We start from the raw sequence: 22,263 nt of genomic DNA, 5'->3' as shown, positions 1-22,263 counted from the left end.
CCTTTAAAGTGTTTACTCTTGATGTGAACAGAGGTCATGTGGTGTATGTAGTTAAATGGCTGAAACCAAAAAGCACTCTCAACAGTGAAAAAATCCAGTTATGAGAAACATAATCCAGTTTCACTCACAACCAGATGGGCCTCAACCTCAGTGAACACACATCATACGTTACACAACCTGTGTTTCATTGTGTCAGATGTACAGTACATATGCTTGCAGATTTTACTTCCCCAGCAGACATGCCTCTCCAGTACCGAGAGTCTCAGCACATCTAGGAGTGAATTTAATGGCTTTGAATAAACATTTTTACTATAGTTATTAAAAAAAAAGGGTTGTAATGTAATATAAGACAAAAACCTCCTTTAAAGCATTCAAGTACCAAAGAGGGAAGATTCAGTTCTGATGCACTTCTAGATTTATACGCTGCTATGCTGACACACCTGAATAACACATAAAAAGGAAACATTATGGAAAAAATATTGAACATTTATGATCTACTAAACTCATTCAGAATGCACATATCTGTAGTACTCCATTAGAAAAAAATGCTTATATGCAACTTATGTTTTGTTCTTTTCGCATGTCCTGCTCACAGGCGTGTAAATGGACAGTAGTGGAAAAAGTTTTCAGATCAGTTTCTGCTTTTGCTCATGTAAACTTTGAAAAACAATAATGTACATCAACAAATAAACATCCTTTGATCCAACATCTATTTGTGTACAAAAATAGTAACACCGTCTTTAATACTTCAAATATCAAAGTACTTCAAAGTATTTGTTTTGGCAGAAAAATTTTAACTGATGTCCTGTTATTGTTTTCATACTTACTTTGTTTGTATTGATGCTTCAATACTTGTTTTTATTTCTTTGTTGTAGCTGACCAACAAAGACTTTAATGTCTATTTCTATTTTATTTTTTCCAATATAGATGAATCATAAAATAAATCTGAAGGGTCATGACATATGTCAACTCTAATCTGATTTTATTTTTGGGCATTTCCCAGACTTATCATTTTTGTTTTTGTTTTTTTTCATTGATTAATTTATCATTTGAGTCAAGCGGTGGAACATCTAAGTGATAATATCGTATAGTGATCTGAAACAAGACAGGGGACACGACTAGATGATTTCTTTTAACAATATCATAATCTTAAAAGTATCGGGAACTATTCATAAAATCTTCAACAGAATTTTGTATTTCATAATATTCACATTTTTTTAATGAAAATGAATATGGAAGTGCTCGATTGTAAAGTTTATGTTAATATAATACTTCAATAAAAATCATCATTTAAAAAAATCACAGCTTTCAAATGATGATCTTGGATAAACTGCTCTTTGAAATATCTCCGTAGTACAAAGGTAACATTAATCATCTATTGTGTCTTTTTCCTCCGCCCAGCTCGACCCTCAGACTCTCCAAGGCAAGGACTGGCAGAGGACAGTTATTCCCATGAACGGGGTGAGTGGATCACAGTAATACTTCAGCAGGTTTTGGTCTTAACTTCATGTACTGCCTGCCTTCACATATAGCAGTTGTGTCAAACCTCTACTCTAAAGGTACCCTCATTAGTTTTGTCTGTAACTTCTGTCCAATATGTTTTCACATTCATGTTAAAGGAGCGCAGAGAAAAAAAGGAATGTTTCTCCTGCATGTGGTTCGGCAGTTGATTTCTTTGAGAAGTCAACATTTAGATTATGGTGGATTTCAATAAGATTACAGGAAGCTCTTAGAGGTGGCTCTCCGGCTCAAAGACTGGCCTCTCACTCCGTAAGCACAGTTGGACTTTAAGATCTTTAATTCCCTCCCTTTCAGATCGAGGTCAAACTTTCCATGAAGTTCACCAGCCGAGAATTCAGCCTGAAGAGAATGCCCTCGAGGAAACCCATGGGTGTCTTTGGAGTCAAGATCTCCACAGTGACCAAGTGAGTTGACCTGATCAGGGTGTCGTTCGTTCACCTGCACTGTTGCCTCCCTTCCCTCCATCAGAACACATTTGTCTTATTTTTTCTTTCATACACTCTTGAGCTGATAATTTAATTTTTGCGATGTAATTTTTCTCATTTTTATTCCATACATAAATACTGAAGCTCTCATCACTGTTACTTTCTCATCTGCATTAACAAATCCAGTAGCTAGCTGCAGGCATCTCATTCATCCTCACTCTTTTTATCAGACCATTAATTGAGGTGACTGAAGGTCTGCAGACACATTAGCAATGTTTACCAGCTACACCAACACAATTGAACAAGTGAAATGGAATGCACTTCCTCCTTCCTCTGTGTTGCCAGCTCAGTTTATTTTAAGCAACTTTGTGCTCGTCTTTCTAAGGTCATTTACTTCACTAGGTTTACACCGTACCTTATTTATTTTTTACCGGCTTTTTAGTAAAAAAAAACAAAACAAGAAGCTTTTTTTTTTTTTATCATTAATGTTTGCTTTCGTTCAGGCGAGAACGCTCCAAGGTGCCCTACATTGTCCGGCAGTGCCTGGAGGAGATTGAAAGGAGGGGTATGGAGGAGGTGGGCATCTACCGAGTATCAGGAGTCGCCACTGACATCCAGGCCTTGAAGACCGCCTTTGACACAAGTAAGTATAGCCGTCATACACTTATGCAAATATGCTCTCATCTAGTTATTATATATTATATAATAACTAGATATATAACTCTGCTGTGACTCTCAGGTTTGTAATGATATAACTGCCATACGTTTGTAGGAAGAAGACAGAAGATTTATCGGCGGTCATCCACAGGAAAATCTATATCTTATCTTGTTTTGTATCGATCAGGTGATCGTTATCGTAGCTAGTAGTGAGTGTGACATTTTCTCTGTCGTGAAATGACAGATTTGTTTTAACCAGATTTGTGAACTAACTCCTAAGAACTTGCATTTGCATTTTGCGTGTGTTTGTTTTGAATCTAAGTACTGTGTTGTATTTTACCATGACTACAGGATTGGAGATACTGAAGAATAGAAAGCATGGTGACTGCTGCCTGTGCCAATTTCCTCTCTTGTCTTCCCACCCATCTTCATGTCACTGTTGTTGCTGTCCTGCAGATCACAAAGACGTGTCAGTGATGATGAGTGAAATGGATGTTAATGCCATCGCTGGGACCTTGAAGCTGTACTTCAGAGAGTTGCCAGAGCCACTCTTCACAGATGAACTCTATCCAAATTTTGCAGGTGGCATCAGTAAGTCTCTTCCAAAAGCAGCTTATTATTGGTTAATTAATCAATCGTAGTGATTGCAACCTGTACAACTCAAGAAAACATCCTTTATATACATTATGTGTAAAAACTAAACCCCTCTGCCTCTGTGCAGCCCTGTCTGATAGTGTTGCCAAAGAGAGCTGTATGTTGAACTTGCTGCTGTCCCTGCCTGAAAACTTGCTGCTGTCCCTGCCTGAACCCAACCTGGTCACATTCCTTTTCCTTCTGGATCACCTGAAGAGGTAGGTGCAATGAAGCTCATGGAGCTATGTGCACAACAACACCCTATTAAGACACGGAAGGTGCTTTTGAAAGACATTCTCAGTCACACTCCCTCACCTCTGGCCTGTTAGCCAATCAAATTTTGTAGAAATAGTCTGAAGCTACCTGATATTTGTGAAATAAGGTGTAAGTAGAGGGCCTTCCCAAAGCTCTGTGATCAATCGACACGTATCTCAGAAACATGCTAGCAGACCACAAATAGAAATAAATGGATATGAAGTGAATGTTTCTCTCAATAATAAAGACCTGAGGTGCACCCCCACCACACAGATCTATAACTAAACATTAACATACCCTACTTGTGGTCTTGACGTCTGTTGTGCTTTCAATGGACACGTCTGTCTTCCTGTGCTCAGGGTGGCAGAGAAGGAAAGCATCAACAAGATGTCCCTCCACAACCTGGCAACCGTGTTTGGGCCGACGTTACTGAGGCCTTCTGAGAAGGACAGCAAGATCCCCGCCAACCCCACCCAACCCATCAGCATGGGAGACAGCTGGTCCCTTGAAGTTATGGCACAGGTCACTTTATCTTAGAATCCTGTGAAATATTTCCCTGTAAAAAATTACACTGATTGCGTGTGAAGATGACCGAGATCTCATTTGGACTTATTTCTGTGCAGGTCCAGGTGTTGCTGTATTTCCTGCAGCTGGAGACAATACCCACCCCGGACAGTAAACGACAGAGCATCCTCTTTTCCACTGAAGTATAGAGCTAACATTGACTCTGCCTACATGAGACATTGACCATGAAGGCGTGAACAGAAGGACAGTGGCTCAAAGTGAGCCTGTAGTCGAGTGTTTTGGAATTGACTGACTGGATTCCTGAGACAGCTCTCTGTCTCTGTTGCCGCCGCCCCCCCTTGAAAGCCAAGACGGCGCCATTTGACCTCTGAGGCTCAGAGGAACCGAGGACCTTGCTATTCACATCTCCCATTAGCTGATGTGTAGTGTGATTTCTTGTACCTCCAGTGATGCCATCCACATTTTCCCACCTGACTCTTTGTTGTCATTGGACCTGAACAGCTTGTAGAAGGTTGTGGTCGACACCAGGAAATTGTCAAAATCACTCCATAGGAAAGTTAAATTAGTTTTTGAATTACTTTGCCAACAAGTCAAAATGTCCATGTACATTTGTGTTTAGACATTCTTCTTCATTTGAGTTTATTTTGGACAATCATCAGCTTAAGTCAGCTTAAATGTGTTTGTCCATTTCAAATATTGCTTCATGTCATTCTGAGGAAATTTCCAAATAATGTCTTACATCATCTCAGAGTCCCATTTCTGAGAAGACACTCATTCAGAATGTGGTGACTCAAAAAAGGAACCTCCACAGTCTTTATTATTTGTTTTTAAGTGCGTCAGGAAGCCAACACCTTTAGGTTTAAGGGTAAAGAGACACTTAGAGACTATCTCTGCAGCTCAAACAGGGACTGTAAGAAAAGGAACCCACTGATTAGTAAAACAGTGCAATCTGACTGCCTGTGGTTTTATCCAAATGTAACATTTTGTTGTTTGTGTCTTGAGCTAGTTTTCAGCTTAAATATCCAGGAAGCAATATATTTTCTAATATAGGAACTGTCTGTGTTCGTATCTTTTCTCTGGATGTGTCCTTCATAATTGTAACGTAGGACATTTTGCCAAATAATGTTTGTTTGTTTCTAGGAGAAAGAAAGCAGTCGTATTTGCAGATACAGTATGTATAGAATCTTAAAGTTGGATTTTGTTCTTTTTTTTTGTTGGTTTTACAGTGTAATCATTGCTTTTCTTGTAATTTATTTGGAGGGTCGGGAGGGAAGGTTTGTTTTTATATGTAGACATTTTAACTTGTTTGATTAAAGGAAACAGTAGGACTTAGCCTTGACTTGAGTCTTGCAAGTAAATAAGCAGGATTTAGCCTTGTTCTCATAGAAACTACTTTGCTGTTCTGTTCAGCCTATCATTTATTCCTCATTTAGATGCTATTATGAAGGATCACACTAGTTGCATACTGTATGCTGCTGTGGAAAAGGCACAAGCTCTTTAACTGCTGGGGGTTCCTCAGCAGAACTACTCATCCAGAGACCATCTCTTGTCTAGTGTAGACATTATGCAATGTCATGATACAGCACACACACCCACACAAAGACTTGCATATGTCTCTTTTTGTACCATTTGGTTAGTGCTTGCACTCATGTAATATTAAAACTACTGTATTTACAATTGAAGTGACCTGAGCAGAACATATCTGTTGGTTTTTAATGAAGGAAAATATGTTTCATCTCCTGACGTTTTTGTTTATCTCACATGTGGAAAAATGTCAGAATAATTGTTTGTCCCTTTAACTTCTCCTCAACCCATTAAGTCTGATTTCAACCGCCAGGAAGCTGGAAAGCTCGGGATATTTTGTTTATACTAAAGTTTTTCATTTTGATCCCTGAATTTGACATGCAGGCATGTTTAATTTTATTTTTTTTTAAATTATTGCTGTCTTGCTCAAATCATCAAAGACTTTGGGATGTCAGTAACTCAAGAGTATCTGGTTTACATTTTTACAGTAGTCCTTTTCTGGCCAATTTAAAGTCAATAATCGGGTGCCCTTTTCTGCCATCAGTACAAGTGATGGGGAAAAATCCATTTTTATTCTGCGCAAAATCACAGTTAATATAAAGCGTTAGATAATTTCAGCCATTCATGAGATTATCCTCAGAAGTTTTTAGACCAAATCGCTTCTCTCTTTTTTTTTCTTTTTTTTTGCACCCCCTTCAACACCAATCCCTACGGGAGAGAAGATACTTCGCACGGATTCATTGCACATTTTGATCGATTGCTTACAACGGAAGCACACAAGAAAAAGGTTCTTTCAACAGCGAATATGAAGAAGACTGATGTATGCAGCAAGCCAAACCCATTTCTATGTCCATATGGGCACCTGATTATTGTTTAGGAGGGACTAAATCAAGGGAAAGGTTCCATCTCCTCTCCTATGAAGGTATATCATGCATGAAGCTGAATCAAATTGACCAGTCTAGTGGATCTGATAAGGGCTTGTGTGTGGTTGTGTCCATGTTTAAGATAACATAGGGTAGCTATACAAGTAAATGTTACTATTTACAATTTTTACTTTTTTTTTTTACAGTAAACTTTCACTTTGCACATAATACTGATAAGAGTATTGTATCAACCCCATAAATAATAATAAATGCTCAATCTTTTACTTTTTCAACTGCATGTCCACTAATTTTGGCCGACTGTAGTGTGCGTACATCAGGATTTATTTCTTAGGATGTCAAATAGAGGGATTTCATCATTCATCGTTTAAATTCATAACAAGCCCCAATTGCCTACACGACCCTATCGTGCCTCAACACTGTTTTTGTTTAGCGCCTGTTGTAATCTAAATGTCAATGGACACCTTTTCCAGTCTCCTGTTGCCTTTTCTGAGGACGGCCACTAATGTCTCATCTCTCAAAGGCTAAGACAGGACCTTAATCTTAAGCATGGTCTTAGCTCAAACCATACATACCCTTTGTACTTGCCACGCTCATCTGACTGTGACGCTTTAATTAAAATCAGTCTTAACGGGGCGAAGCACAGACATTCTTGCCCATTTGCTCGTTCGAGCTCTTGAAGTTTCAGCTTTGATGCCTTTTCTTCTTATTTATGCTGTGTACCTGTTTGGTTTCAGATTCTACTGCGGCTATTTATTTATGATGTAATTTTGACTGAAGTTTAGTTAATTTTAGATAAATATGTCTTTACATGTTAGACAAATGTCTTTATCGGCTTTTGCTTGTCACTATTTTGTCCCAGAATCCCAACCTATCAGCAGACATCTTTAAACCGCTTTGCTCCACATCCCCAGCCCATCTCCGTAGTTGCGTGTGTCAAACATCAGACTGGCCACTGTGATTGTTTAGCTATCTGAAGGCGAATGAATAGTGGATTCAGGTTCTTATAATTTTGAAAAAGGTAGATTTTTGTTAGTTAATATAACTCAAACTTACTTTTTCCTGGAGTTGTATAATATGTATTATACTAGAGAGTACATTATTTGGTTTCTCTTTTATTTATTGTGGCGTCTGCTGACGTGACCCTTACAAGTCAAACATGGCACGCCTCTAGTCTGTTTGAAAAGCCGAGCTGTCAGTATGTGGTAGAGGAGAAGAGTCTTATATTGCTCTAAAATCGACATTGTTTTGGTCTGTTGATTGTCAGTGTAACTGCATGTACCCTCCATAACCTCAGCCCCTTTAATGTACGTACATGGAAAAAGTAAACGCACCAACAAGCTTTCATGTAAAGCCTGAATATATGGAACATATTGCTCAATATGACACAAATCTCATTTGAGTTGTACATGACTTTATATTTCCATATTAGAGTTAAAACTTTCAAACGACCCTCTGCTGCCACCTCGATGACGTCAAGCTGATATTAAATTTGATGACGTGTAGTTTTGTTTTCTTACGTGCTGTAAAGCTGAAGATGAGACTTGCTGATTGATCACAAACACTTTTTACCTTCCTCAATTTCTTTGACTGTGGTTCCTGTTCAATATTCAATGTTCTGCTTGTAGAACTGTAAAAAAGAATGCTGTACGCAAGGGCAAACATGTTTAGAAGGCTTTTGCAGCCTATGTTTGTACACAAAAATGTTAAATAAAATCTCCTTGTATCTACATAGAAGGGTGTGTTTGATGTGCTTTTTTAAATTTTAAGATCAAGTCTGTGGGCAGGTGGGTTTACATGTGATGGGGCTGAACCACTCTTTATCTGACCAGTTCTTTTTTTTTTGTTTTGTTTTGGGGGGTTTTCCACAGGGAACCTCAAAGATACCTGAACAGACTCAAATTAGATAACTTGCCCTCTTTAAAAAAAATTTAATTTAAAAAAAATAAATATATATATATATATATATATATAATATAAAACTACAGGTACACCCATACAGACAGATGTTTTACTATAGAATATTTGTTTCTTCTACTTTATTCTATATCATTCTAAGCTGTATTGGACTCTGAAAGGAAATATAATGTCAAACTATATAAACACAAAATGCTAGCTTTTTAATGATAAGATAATTTTAAAAGTTATTCTATTTAGGCTGGAGGTGCAGTTGGATTATTTAAATTTTGGTCTTATTGTTTCTATCAAACTCTGGAGTCTCTGGTATGCTCTGGCATGTCATGTGTTGTTTGGCAAGTCAACTGCTCCCATGTAAATCTGGCAGCTTTTAACCTGTAGTACCTCCCTTTAACCTCTAGGGGGCACTGCTGCTACAGACGTTTCAGGATCAAGGGACTCGGGTGTCTTGTGGCCACTTTATACTATGATATACTGACCATGAAAATAATGGGAGCACTCAAATATAAATGAGATTGCATAAGGGTCTTTCTAAATATGTCAGTAAATTATTTTGATACATAATTAATGCCCTTGCCATTCTGGAGAAAGACTGCACTTTAAAATCATACTGGGTTTCCATGCTTCAAATATCAAGTAGTCCCAGTGTGGTGTCCCTTGAGGACCTCTTGTCCCCTGCCCCTGGTGCTGTCGGGGTACTTCTTGTTTCCTCCACATGTTTGTTGTGCCTGTGTCCCAGTGGTGTTGTGGATCTTTGTCAACGGGGGTGGGAGTCTGAGCCCTTTTGGAATTCTTAACGCATGCTTTTCAAAGAGGGCTGGTGCAGAAAAAAAAAAAAGCACATGCACAGAAAAAAATCATCTGCTGCGAGATAAAACGGTCTAATCATCTGCTGCGAGATAAAACGGTCTGTATTTTTGAGAAGACTTATGCCGTTGGAGACAGATTTGTAAAAAGAAAAAACGCTGTCTGTCAGGGGACTGGTACGATGGCACGACATACCTGAATTCATCTTTGAGTTGACATGAAATCAGATTCAAACTATTTATGTTGGGACAAACTTATGAGGAGGATATTGCACCAAGGTTAAGCATTACCTGAATTTCGTCCTGGGATAAAAGATCATTTATTTCGTGTGTACTTTTATTGTTTTTTTCGTCAGATTTCACACACACACACAGAGAGAGAGAGAGAGAGAGAGAGAGAGAGAGAGAGAGAGAGAGAGAGAGAGAGAGAGAGAGAGAGAGAGAGAGAGAGAGAGAGAGAGAGAGAGAGAGAGAGAGAGAGAGAGAGAGAGAGAGAGAGAGAGAGAGAGAGAGAGAGAGAGAGAGAGAGAGAGAGAGAGAGAGAGAGAGAGAGAGAGAGAGAGAGAGAGAGAGAGAGAGAGAGAGAGAGAGAGAGAGAGAGAGAGAGAGAGAGAGAGAGAGAGAGAGAGAGAGAGAGAGAGAGAGAGAGAGAGAGAGAGAGAGAGCGCAGACTGTGCGCATGTTAAACTTCTGACAAACGGAACATGATCCGCGGAACCACATCAGAGAATTCACATCTCGTCTGTCCCCCCTCAGCTCCACGTTGGCCCCCAGGGGCCGGACAGGATTCACCTGCAGCGGAAGACGTCTCTTTTTTTTTTTTTTCGACTCGCATTTCGGTAAGAAGAGAATTCTTCTTTCTGCTCTCGGTTGATATTCAGCAACAGTTTATCAGAGATGTTGTCCTTCAGCTCTGGCTGACCCGTGGTCGGTTGTTCTTCAGGTATTAGTGTTCTCTGAGTTTTTATGACAACGAATTGAATCAAATGAACTGAATACGTTTAATTGTAATTTAATGGCATCATACTGCATTAGAAAAACTTCTCTGTAGTTGGCAATGTATCGCAATTAAGTATATGTTTAATTATACTGTTGTACAAATCCATTTATTTACACCATTAAACATGAATTTAACAATATTACAAATACATGTATTTACATATGTATTGTCTCAGATTCCATGGTTGATAAAATGGTGATCTAGAGTTCCTGAAGTGTTTTTCCATCTATTACATCAATACCCCTGCTGTCATGTAGCTCAGCTCATGTAATGTCTGTTGTCTTTTCACTTCTTCCTTGCTCACCACAGTGATGTCAGTACTTCCCTTCGTAGTTTACACACACAGAAATGTGTGCAGTAGAAAGCTCACAGCTTTTCTTTTTGTTTTTTGTTGGCTTTAGTGGATCTGAGGGGTTTGTTGACTGACTGGGCAGAGACAGGTCCCTTCCAGCAGGATGTGTATTTTCTTATCACTTCCTCCAAGGCCTCTAAGTACATAAAGTCAAAGTGATAATCATGAGAAGTAATATCTATGGTATATAAACATACAAGCATGGGTGTGAGGAATGACTTGTTTTTACAGTTTTTACATTGTAGAGTTGTTTACCATGGCTGGGGTCATCATCTTTTTCCATTCTTAAACACTAAAAGTCCAAACCGTCACAGGTTAAATCCCTGGTTTAAATTCCTTTGTCCTGTGAGAAAGTTTCAGTCCAAGAATTATAGCCTGAGACTCGGATCAGCTGGTGGAGCCACAAAGATATGTGTGGCAAACAGATGCTGAATAATGAACGAATAATGAAACTGGGTGTGACTGCATTCATGCATGATTGGAAATGTGTGTAAGTAAGTAAGTACCGTAAATGGTTGTTTTTATGTTGTCTTCATATTATCAACACACAGCCCTGGAAGTCGTTACATTTTAATATGAAGAAAGTTACACGTTTGAAGTCTTTTATCTAGTCGTTCTACTCACGAGGCCAGTTGGAATGAGAAATAACAGATAGTAAAATATGTTTCTAATTATATACCAGGCCAGGAAATTGCAACTTAAATAGGAAATCAAGAGTACAGTAATAATCTTTTTTATTCAGTGGAATTTTGATATAGAAATATTTCTATCCCAAATGCTGGGGAAGTGGTTTGATATTACTCAAGGGGAATTCCACAATAACTGTACAAAACTTTTATAGTTTTATCATTTATATTGTTGTTACAGCTGTTTGGATACTCAGCTACATCCACTTGTTGAGTTACAGGCTTCAATACCAGCCGGAATACTGGAATATTTCCCATTCGATTGAGTGAATGCCGAGTAGGGACTCCTATTTTCCTAGATAGGTCAGAATGAACTGAACAGTGCTTTGTTATATTGACTCAATTTAGTTTTTGTTCTCATTTGATGAATTATTTGCTGTACATTCAATCGTGTTGAATCTTACCTTGTGAGAACCCTGCTATTTGTGTTGCCTTTGGATGGAACTAGGTCATATTTACAAATGGTCATTGTTTTTCACTGCAGTCAATAACGTTCGCCGTTAACATACAGTATGTCCGCTCCCTACTCTGGCAATCAATTCAAGGTGGATAAAAGGATGAAACATGTTCCATATGGTTCAGATGAGCTAATGTACAGCAGGTTGTTTAAGATGTTGATTTATTACACTACCTCTCAACTTAAAGATAATGATTTTGATACTGAAAAATAAATATTTATTTTTTTGTAAATTAATAGCAACTGCAGAAATGTTGGAACAAAAATCCTTAAAAGAATAGTTCAGCATTTGCGTAGATATTCTTACGTATGTATTTGATGTAATCCTTTATGTATGTTTTTATGTTTGTGTGTGTGTGTGTGTGTGTGTGTGTGTGTGTGTGTGTGTGTGTGTGTGTGTGTGTGTGTGTGTGTGTGTGTTCAGTAGCCTAAATAACTTGCACACATTTCATTCACAATCCTCCTTTCTGAATGTTACAGAGAGTTTTACCACTGTTTTCACTCAATCTGTTTGCAGTTTAGCAAAATAGCCTTTCAAAATGCTACAAAGACAGTTTCACAAAGTGCTCTATAATTGGTAAACCCTTGAAATGCGTAGGTAGTTCTTTCGGGGGAAACATGTTGATGTTGGGGACAATGAGTGTGTGGAAGGGTTTTGGGAAACTTTTCGCCAAATAAAAGGTGCATTGTTGGACTATCTTCTTTGGCCGTGTATAGAAAATCAGCTCTCCCCGTCTTCCTGAGATAAATGGTTTTTCTGACTCATGTGTGTCTGTGGGAGCCTGCAATCTGTTTGTTCAGGCCATACAACCACGATTGTGCTCTCACGCTATTTCTCTTTCCCCAGACAACTGCTTTGGATTTGGCAACTATCAAGCAAAAGTTCCTGATGCTTCCTCCCTTATATTCTAGTGCCTTTGTGACACAAGTTCAACCAAGCTGAATGCAGGAGATATTAAAATGCCCAGAGACACAAAAGAGAAGCCTGACAGGCTGATATAGCACATGTGACAGCACGAGTGAAGCAAGGCGTAACAAGTGTGATGCTTGTGGTGGCAACTTCCTGCCTTTGCCATCCTCCTGTGACTCAAATTGCTCTTGCTGTAAATCCCATCATGATGTTTGGCAAGAAGGTATCGTGTCTACAACCACCCAAAGCAATCGAACCTGTGGGATGAAAGCACAGAAGGCAAAAAAGGACGAAAAATAGCCATGCTGGAGAGTTACGAGCTGGTCTATATTTGTCTGGAGCTGCTTATTGCTTGCCTGGCTGTGGCTGGGAACGTCCTGGTATGCTGGGCTGTTTGCCTCAACTCCAACCTGCAGAGCATCACCAACTTCTTCTTGGTTTCACTAGCAGTTGCTGATATTGCTGTGGGGCTTCTGGCGATTCCATTCGCCATCACGATTAGGTATTGTTACATTCATCATATCGTTTTAAATGTCTGTTTATAGCACTCAAATTCAATGTAATCACATTTGTAAGAATCTAATGTCTGCGTTGGTTTCTCACAATTCAGCATCGGCTTCTGCGCAAACTTCTTTGGCTGCCTGTTCATCGCCTGCTTCGTTCTCATACTCACCCAGAGCTCCATCTTCAGCCTGCTGGCCGTAGCTATTGACCGCTATATTGCCATCAAGAACCCACTCAGGTGAGGAAGACAATGGTTGCACTAACCCTCAAAAAAAACAGAAACAGACACATAAACTCACTTTGATAAAACCCAGTTCAACTTTTTAACCAACTTTCACGAACTTTTTGCTGGTGCTTTGTGGAAATTGTGCCCTCATGAAGATCATATTGATCCTCTTTTCATACACGTAGTTCTCATATCAGAGAATTAAACCTGGACAACATATGCAGTGGTGTATGAAAAGACACCCAATTATCCAGAGTCTATTCAGTTAGGGATAGTCTGGCCATCTGTGTACGGACACATGTAGCCTACAGGTTTATTAGTTCACAGTCTGTGTGATGTCAGTGGCTTCAAACATGCTTAAGGCCTCTGTCTTGTTCTTCCTTTTGCATCAAAACTATTCAAATACATTTTGAAGCTTCTCTCTGATCATCACCTCTTTCAATCTTTCCATTGAGCCATACTGTTTACACGCGTGTAACCAAAGCTACTACTGTTCAGTCGCAGCTGCATACTTCACCTCTGGCACAGGAGGATATTACACCTAATCCTCATCAGGTGACACATTTGCATAAGCAGTTGTGTAACAGCTTCACTGTGTGTGTTTGCATGCTTGCATGGGTGCGACAGTCCTGGCACCAAAATCCAGAGGGCTAATAATTCATCAGAATTTTAGGAAGCTTAAATATAGCCTGCTGGCTGCCGCTGTGGCCATGAAAGACAGTCGCATGGAACATTGGGCATAGATGAGGTGATGTAACCAAAAATACTAGAATTATTCACACTTATTGTCTATTTTTATTCCTCCTGCCAAATTTTCTGCTTTTGCCTGTGTGTGAATAAAGCAATGTTCACATTGATGCAGCCCACCTATGCTGGTTGGTGAGATATTTTGTCAGCAAAAATTCAAAGTTAAAAGCCATTGATACAGGGTGTCAAAATAATTTTATTACAGTTGTTTTGTTAAAGATTTCAGCCTTATGTTTGCATTTCACTGCACTGAGTAACTAATTCCTTTGAGTGGTCATTTAAAGTTTAAAATTTACAGTAATAAGGAGGAAATCCCTTTATTGCAGATAATGTAGATTCCCACACACGCATTCAACAGGATGCAGTTTTACAACACATATATAGAAAGATTTTGCACTTCTAATGTGGAAGGAAGGAAGAACACATAATGCAATACTACCATATACCCTACTACTTGTGACAGATAAACGCACAGGACAGATGCTTGGCAAATGACTGTGTGTGGTTACTATGTAATTAGAACCTGCTGATGCAGGAATTAAAAACTCTTCAGTTCAACAGTTGTATACACACGTTGTTTACTGAATAATGCGAGAATTAAGCTTGAATGCACAACCATTGTGATTTCATTGGACTCAAATATTAAACAAAAATATTAAATAGAAGCTTAGATCACACTGAGATTAGATAAATCAACTAGTTTTGCTCTGCTCAACCTTCCAGATACAACAGCCTGGTGACCGGGCAGAGGGCAAAAGGCATCATCGCACTGTGCTGGGTCCTGTCGGTGGGCATCGGCCTGATGCCGATGCTGGGCTGGAACAGAGGTGGGGGATTATTTTGATTAACTGTAAATGTTCAGAGTTGTTTGACAGAGTACCTGTAGAAATACATCACTGTTTATAGCAAACCCTCAAGTGTCATTTTACCCCCTGTCTAGAATGCTAATATGTTATTTTGTGTGTGTGTGTGTGTGTGTGTGTGTGTGTGTGTGTGTGTGTGTGTGTGTGTGTGTGTGTGTGTGTGTGTGTGTGTGTGTGTGTGTGTGTGTGTGTGTGTGTGTGTGTATGTGTGTGCCTCCACTGTATACAAGAGAGGGATTTAATTTTTCCCAACTATAACTGTACTGGGGGCGGAACGGTGGGGCAGTGGGTAGCGCTGTCGCCGCACAGCAAGGTGGGTCTGGGTTCGAGTCCCGCTCTGTGCGAAGTTTGCATGTTCTCCCTGTGTCTGCGTGGGTTTTCTGCGGATTCTCTGGCGTCCTCCCACCTCCAAAAACATGCGCTTCAGGTTAATTGGCCGTTCCGGAGTGTCCCCCGCCTCACGCCCTAAGCCAGCTAGGATAGGCTCCAGCTCCCCGTGACCCGCTACAGCAGATAAAGCGGTGATTAGAAGATTGATGGATGGATGGATGACTGTCACATCTGCCAGATTAAATGTACAGCCATGCCAGCACATTGGTTTTGGGAAAGGCCTCTTGATACTTTCTGGATCTGGAGTTATGATTTTCAACTGAGAAACTTCTGAATCATGTCTGAATCATGTTTTTAATGGACAGTAAACTGAATAGAATTCTTCCTTCTCTGCAGTAAATGTATTTGTGTGACTCTAAAAGATAAAACAAGCTAATGCTGTATCTGCTGTACAGGTTGGAACGCCACCGTCACCACTGGGAACAGCTGCCCTGAAGGCCTGACAGAATGCCTGTTTGAAGGCGTGGTTAACATGGACTACATGGTGTATTTCAATTTCTTTGGTTGCGTGCTGGTGCCCCTGTTGGTCATGCTGGTCATCTATGCCCATATTTTCATGGCTGCACGGTACCAGCTCCGACTGATGGGGCTCAAAGTTGCACAGATGCCCGTCACCGAAGCAATGACTTCATCGTCGAGCACATCGCGTTCAACCCTGCAGAAGGAGGTGCATGCCGCCAAATCACTGTCCATCATTGTGGGTTTCTTTGCTGTTTGTTGGCTTCCAGTACATATCATCAACTGCTACCACTACCTGTGTGAGGGCAGTGGGCGCTCACACATCTGGGTGATAAACATCGCCATTATTCTCTCCCATGCCAACTCTGTTGTGAATCCCTTAATCTATGCCTATAGAATTCGGGAGTTCAGACAGACTTTTCGGCGGATTTTATATCAGCACATCCTCAGGAGGAGGGATGGAAGTGGGCTCAATTTTGGGATCCGTGATAGCAGAAGTGTTGGGGGCAGCAGTATCATGTGGACTACCTCCCCTGCCAGTAAAGACGATTCATCATGTGTCACCATATCGAACAGCTACATCCTAAACCCTAATCCTGACCAAACTCCACCAACTCCAACTCCTGAAACCTCTTGCCACTGGACATCAAATTTAGTAGATGCTGCAAGCTGCGACTCCACAGGCAACAGTCACCAAAGAAATAACAGGGATTTTTTCGGAATGCAGCAACGGCTATCCATCATGGAGTTTTGTGCTCAGGATAGAATAGAGTTGGGTTCATATCAGGGAGGAATGGCAGATGTTTTGGAGGTGAAAAATAATGGAAGTTGCAATGGTTTTTTAAATGTTCAGACTCTCTCTTTAAAACAGACAGACTGTGTTCACTCCACAGAGCTAACAGAAGTCTCTTGACAATTTTTCTTATATTACAATATATTTTTTTAGCCTTTCATTCATTGAGATGAGATGATTGCTGGGTGAGATTTACCCCACATCTCACCCATCTCACATCAGCTGGGTGACATGTGTGGTAAACTGTTGGTGAGGTTCCAACTCATCACAGAGCCACACAAATAGACAACCACTCATGACACATTCATACCCAGTGATGTGCAGTCAGGGAAGGCAGGTGAGGCAATGCCTCACCTACCATCATTAAAGAAAAAAATGAAAATGAGAAGAAATAAATGGTTATTTTCTGTTTTACGCCACTAATTTTACGTTATTTTTACTCAAAATCGCCGAATTTTCACACTTACTGAAGAAATACTGGTTAGCGACCTGCGGTGAGGCACCAGCCAGCTGAGCCTCACCATGGATTGTACAATGGCTCGACTAGCTGTGCTGGCATGCTATACAGTGAGACCGTAATGTTATCTCTCTATATGTCGCTGTTTGAACTAAATTTGCTCTATGAACTAAATTCCCATAATTAAGCTAATGTATATAATGTACAGTGTTTTTTTGTCAACAACTATACGTGTGTAACATCTTTCTTGAGGTGAGCGGTCATGAAACCCCTGGGTAAAGGCACGAAGTGAGGCATGCAGTTCTCATGCCTCGTGGTAGAGGGCGCTGGTGAACCCAGAGATTGACCGAGGATTCCTCGGCCGCAGAAATGAAAGTAAACTACAATCTATAGTCAGTGAGTCAAGTGCAGCCATTCATTTGTTTTCTGCTCGCCTTGCCTTGCTATAAAAATGGAGGATTGCATGTCTCAAATCAAAATATTTTCGATGCTTCTGTTCAAAAGGAGCTCGGCATGGACTTCATTTATAAGTAAACGTAACAAATAAACAAACACGTTGGTAACAACATGACGTTTTTTTAATCAAATGTGCTTATTTGTGTGTTACAGTTTGTATGTGTAAATAATTCGGCTCTAAGACTTTAAACATAACCCACTCACTGTTGCTAATTAGGTGGTGAATAAGCTACACCGTAGGTTCCTATATTTGTATATCTAATTATGATGAAATCAGTGCCTCACCAGCCATGAACCTCACCACACGTCACTGCTCACACGTCACACATACTATGGGCAATTTTTGAACCTGAACCACATGTTTATGGAGGTGAGAGGAAGCTGGAGAACCTGGAGAGAACCCCTGCAGACACGGGGAGAACATGCAAACTCTGCACAGATGGAATTGAACCCGGAACCTTCTTGCTGTGAGGCGACAGGGCCAACCCCTGCACCATCTTGCTGCCCCTTTAAATACAGCCATAATAAATAATTATTTAACAAAGTCTAATAATATTAAGTTCAATGCAGTTGTACTGTAACTTGTAAAGTTTTTTTATGACTTCAAACTTTAAATTCTTGAACTGAATTTTTTCATATTGTTGCATCAGGTCAATTTTTGTAATGCTCAAGCATATCGTGTATTCCCACTGGAAAATTAAAAGGCAAATAACCTAATTCACTGTTTTCTTTGTACAGGTTCTGAACTCATACACATATACCACCAGACTCCATACTGTTAAAGATGAAGCAAATACAGACTGGAATGTACTGTATGTCCTACTTTGACTAGCAATCTGAGCGAACCTCTCTGATAACCACTGGAAACACAACTGAAAGCAAACATAATGTTCTGGCAATCTCACATGAAATTATTGTTAATGCAATGATTTCTCAAAGTAATGGATACCTATAGAACATTTGATGTTGCTAATTTTATAACTGCCAAGCAACACTTGTCCACACACCAAAGACACCTGATGTATACAAATCAGTTACAATCTATCCAAAACAAATAGATTGTTTGACCTATTCAAATATTCCTCCTAAGTCTGCTGTGTGGCTTATGTGGAGTCAGGCATGCAAAGATAGATGGCATGAAAAGTACACACACATAAGTACATATACACATGACCACAGACTACTCAGCAAGAGCTGTTTACAGAGTAGCCAGCTGTTGACGCCAGTCGATGAGCCTAATGCAATGGAAATCAAATGAAGGTTCATTTAATGATGTCTTTTATTACGCCATTATGCTTTTTCTTCCCTCATTAAAATGCCCTGCTATTGCGGGAAATACTTGCATTAGGCAACATTTAATTGCCTTATAGTAATCCCCGAGGCAGGTCTCCAGGAATAAGCATACATGGGTATGTATCTAGCTTGTGTGTGTTTATTCGAAAACTATGCATTACACTTTGATATTTTCAGATGTAGCAATTCCATTTTAAGCCATAAGAACCCACACACATTTATCCTTAAAGGAAAATGATGTGAGTTATAACACAAAACTGGACCACATAGAACAGGGACATTCAATGTGTATGTTACAATGGTGTCACCTGTGGGTTAATGGTTTTGTTTTTGTGTGCTGTTTAGACGGGTGTGAGATAAGGGTTATGATAAAGCTGTCATAGGTGATTCAAGGTGACTCGGTTTTTTTAAAAACAAGAAAATCAGCAGAAGCAATGACTATATGGTGCTTAGACTTTGCTTCGATTGGAAGGAAAATGACAAAAAAATAAAATCAATTATATAACTCACAGTGATTATTTAAAATATTGCAAATTATGTTAGAGGTTAATGCACAAGTTTTAATTTTGGTTCCTTTGAAAATATTCCATCCATTCATTTTCTACAGCCTCCTATCATTTACAAGATTGAGAAATGGCCCACAGTCTATCCCAGTTGATGAAGTAAAAAGGTAGGGTACAACCCACAGGTCTAGATTGTAAAACACAGAAACTTCTGGCTGTGACATTACCTTAAGCTGTTAAATACTGCTTCGTCATGTCGCCTCCTTGACAAATAATTCATTGGATGTTTAAATTACACCATATTAGTCAAATATCATATGTTACCATGGTCAATAATTTGGTATATTTCCAGCGACTATAAAATGTGATCATACCGGCATAAGTAATCAGGAAAAGATAAATTGATTAAAAAAATACAATTCCCATAATGCAACATGGAAGGCCACAGGAAGCACTTAAGTGACATATCGTGGCATTGTGGGTAGGCGGAAAAAGGCTCCAAAGATACGCGAAAGCGACATAAGCACGTTGCAGTCACAGCAGAAGAAATAACAACAAAGAAATATTGTTTCGCGACCGAGTCAAGGTAAATATTTAAACACGTTAGTCAAAATAGCATGTGCACTTTTTACCCCAACTACGTCTTTTTTCCAGCTCGTAAGAACTCTCTTTCATTCATTTAGCATATCAACATGGCTCCGTCTGTCGCCCAGCTCACAGCTCCTACCTCAGTAACGGATAAAATACGTTACATTAAACAATGCTATTCAATTTACTTTGGGCATTTGTATTGGCACTGGCATTTAATTCAAAATCATCAACATAAATGCGTAGTCGAAGTGATAAACATTCGTTATTGTAATTAAATTGACCAGGTCGGCTAGTTAGCCAATATGGCTAATTTTGCTAGCTTAAGTATCGATGCTTTTGAAAAGAAATATTCATGATTAAATCTTAGTGGCTTCGACCTGTTAGTTACTAAATATCAGTTATTATCACACTCTGTGTGTTCTGTACTGTTTGAAACTAAGACAAAGGTGTAGCTACTGAGCCAGCTGAAAGAAAAAGTATCACTAGAAGTACACTTTGTTGACAATCCAAAATAATATGTTGTTAAAGTGAAGTAAAATCACATATTTTAACATTTCCTAAAATGTGTTTTTTTCTTCCATGAAGACAGATTGGAAAATGTCCATCGGTGTGCCAATCAAGGTCCTGCATGAGGCAGAGGGACACATTGTGACTTGTGAGACCAACACTGGCGAGGTGTACAGGGGCAAGCTGATTGAAGCTGAGGACAACATGAACTGCCAGGTTTGATCTCAGTATTAAAGGAAAAGTCAATAAATGAAGGCGTTGGACAGACTGAGAGTTCACCACATAGTCTTCTGCATTACAGATTTCCCCTTTAAAATGTTGGAAATATTCCTGAATCAAAGTTTTGTACAGTTTTTTACATTCTCCTATGAATCAGTTTTCCTTTCATCTTATGTGGAAAGTTACCGTACATATGCCCTTTTCATCCCCGAGGAGTGTGAACCAATGTTTATTATTGCTGCGGTACAAAAGCAGGTAGGATTTTTAGGTTGATATATAACTAAAATTACATATCTGTCCCTACAGATGTCCAACATAACGGTGACTTATCGTGATGGCCGGGTGGCACAGTTGGAGCAAGTCTATATTCGTGGCAGTAAGATCCGCTTCCTGATCTTACCCGACATGTTAAAGAATGCTCCAATGTTAAAAAGTATGAAGAACAAGAACCAGGGGTCTGGTGCTGGAAGAGGCAAGGCAGCTATTCTCAAGGCACAAGGTGAGTGGGGAGATTTTGGACCAGCATCAGGTCAGACATTTCTAAAGATGCTAGTTTTTGAATCATTTTTTTAGTCTTTTTTTTTTTGTGCTGTTGTATTATAACTCTAAAGGAAATGCCTTCCACAGAAACTGATTCATAAACTATAGTTATCAATGCACTTACCTTTCTGGTATTCAGGTATTTGTGTTCTGATATTAATGAGTGCAGTCCTTTGAAAGGCAAGGAAGAGCCATAATAAGTGTTGGTGTAACATTAAAGTGATGTTCCTAATCTTGTTTATACAGTGTGAAGATAATAACAAAACATAATAACAGAGTAATTCATAGCCTATTATACTGTAGCTCTGTATAAAACATCATCTGTTAAAGGTCACCTCATAAATGTATTCATGCAGTTTGAGCTACAATGATCTCATTATTCAGTAATACCATGAGATACAAGTTTAACTTGTTCTAGGACTGAGTTTGTAACTCAAGCAAATTTTCCCATTTTAAAATAACAAATGATTTTAATCTGCTCCAGCCTTGTAAAAAAGCCCCAAGCCCCCTAAATTCCGGGGGAAAAAACCAAACATTTTTCTCGCATGTTGACCCATATGTGGAGTCGCTCGTATGTCAAAGTACTACTGTATTCAATTGAAAGATGTTTCCAGTGATTTGTTTTTACATTTGATTCTCTCGCCACAATTAGCTGTTCTCACAAATTAGAATTAATGTCAGGAAAACCCTCCCCTCTTGTAGTAGGCATCACAACTACAGTACTATTTAAGACAAACAGATTATTCTGAAACATCTCTTTTCCCCTTTTGATCTCTGCAGTGGCTGCAAGGGGTCGGGGCCGTGGTGGAATGGGTCGAGGCAACATCTTCCAGAAGAGACGATAACTGCTCTTGTGTTCTTCTTGCATTGTATAGTCATGTTTCTATTTTGTGTTCTTCGGATTCAATATCTTTGATATTGTTTGTAAACTTTTGTTTTGCAGCTTATTGCAGTAATTTTTTTAAAAATTCGAAATAAACATTACATTACATTTGGTCAACCCTTTCTGTGCTGACTCATTTTTCTCCTTTCATTGTTAGATTTAGTTTGTTTCCAAAAGACTTATCTTATTTTGAGACCAGCAGTCTTCTGCAATGCAATCTTTTGTTTTGAAAATAATTTAATAGCACTAGTTTGAAAAGCAAATGGATTCCAAAATAAAGATT

General features: G+C 39.3%; 3 protein-coding genes across 7 annotated transcripts in view; all 3 read left to right on the top strand.

Annotated features, from left to right (window-relative positions):
• bcr (BCR activator of RhoGEF and GTPase) overlaps positions 1-8,136 on the top strand; it is a 73,812-nt gene extending 65,676 nt beyond the window's left edge. For both annotated transcript variants that reach the window (XM_068335262.1, XM_068335261.1), the window contains exons 18-24: positions 1,402-1,461; positions 1,816-1,925; positions 2,450-2,589; positions 3,060-3,194; positions 3,325-3,454; positions 3,851-4,013; positions 4,115-8,136. In XM_068335262.1, coding sequence (XP_068191363.1) covers positions 1,402-1,461; positions 1,816-1,925; positions 2,450-2,589; positions 3,060-3,194; positions 3,325-3,454; positions 3,851-4,013; positions 4,115-4,204 — 828 coding nt within the window. In that variant the 3' untranslated portion in view covers positions 4,205-8,136. The remainder of the gene's footprint in view (positions 1-1,401; positions 1,462-1,815; positions 1,926-2,449; positions 2,590-3,059; positions 3,195-3,324; positions 3,455-3,850; positions 4,014-4,114) is intronic.
• A 1,725-nt stretch (positions 8,137-9,861) lies between these two features.
• Positions 9,862-18,145, top strand: LOC137608299 (adenosine receptor A2b-like). Of its 3 annotated transcripts, none has more exons than XM_068334566.1 (5): positions 9,862-9,983; positions 12,487-13,051; positions 13,160-13,291; positions 14,750-14,853; positions 15,675-18,145. In XM_068334566.1, the coding sequence occupies exons 2-5, from the start codon at positions 12,852-12,854 to the stop codon at positions 16,649-16,651; spliced, it is 1,413 nt and encodes a 470-aa protein (XP_068190667.1). In that variant the 5' UTR covers positions 9,862-9,983; positions 12,487-12,851; the 3' UTR covers positions 16,652-18,145. The 3 variants fall into 3 exon arrangements, with proteins under 3 accessions (XP_068190667.1, XP_068190669.1, XP_068190668.1); XM_068334567.1 differs by lacking the exon at positions 9,862-9,983 and adding an exon at positions 10,020-10,087; XM_068334568.1 differs by lacking the exon at positions 13,160-13,291.
• A 1,541-nt stretch (positions 18,146-19,686) lies between these two features.
• Positions 19,687-22,093, top strand: snrpd3l (small nuclear ribonucleoprotein D3 polypeptide, like). 2 transcript variants are annotated; one of them, XM_068335132.1, is made up of 4 exons: positions 19,687-19,826; positions 20,417-20,554; positions 20,864-21,056; positions 21,878-22,093. In XM_068335132.1, exons 2-4 carry the CDS (start codon positions 20,429-20,431, stop codon positions 21,940-21,942), a joined length of 384 nt encoding a protein of 127 aa, XP_068191233.1. In that variant the 5' UTR covers positions 19,687-19,826; positions 20,417-20,428; the 3' UTR covers positions 21,943-22,093. The 2 variants fall into 2 exon arrangements, with proteins under 2 accessions (XP_068191233.1, XP_068191234.1); XM_068335133.1 differs by having other exon boundaries at positions 19,708-19,826; positions 20,421-20,554.
• The last annotated feature ends 170 nt before the right edge of the window (positions 22,094-22,263 follow it).

This window comes from Antennarius striatus, chromosome 15 (genome assembly GCF_040054535.1).
Source record: "Antennarius striatus isolate MH-2024 chromosome 15, ASM4005453v1, whole genome shotgun sequence".
In the NCBI taxonomy this organism is placed as follows: Eukaryota; Metazoa; Chordata; class Actinopteri; order Lophiiformes; family Antennariidae; genus Antennarius; species Antennarius striatus.
This window is presented reverse-complemented; position numbering and strand designations above follow the sequence as displayed.

Coding starts and splice junctions, on each gene's coding strand:
- LOC137608299 (XM_068334566.1), top strand. CDS start 12,852: ATGCTGGAGAGTTACGAGCTGGTCTATATTTGTCTGGAGCTGCTTATT. Junction 13,292..14,749: donor GCCATCAAGAACCCACTCAG/GTGAGGAAGACA, acceptor TCAACCTTCCAG/ATACAACAGCCTGGTGACCG. Junction 14,854..15,674: donor GATGCTGGGCTGGAACAGAG/GTGGGGGATTAT, acceptor TCTGCTGTACAG/GTTGGAACGCCACCGTCACC.
- snrpd3l (XM_068335132.1), top strand. CDS start 20,429: ATGTCCATCGGTGTGCCAATCAAGGTCCTGCATGAGGCAGAGGGACAC. Junction 20,555..20,863: donor AGGACAACATGAACTGCCAG/GTTTGATCTCAG, acceptor CTGTCCCTACAG/ATGTCCAACATAACGGTGAC. Junction 21,057..21,877: donor AGCTATTCTCAAGGCACAAG/GTGAGTGGGGAG, acceptor TGATCTCTGCAG/TGGCTGCAAGGGGTCGGGGC.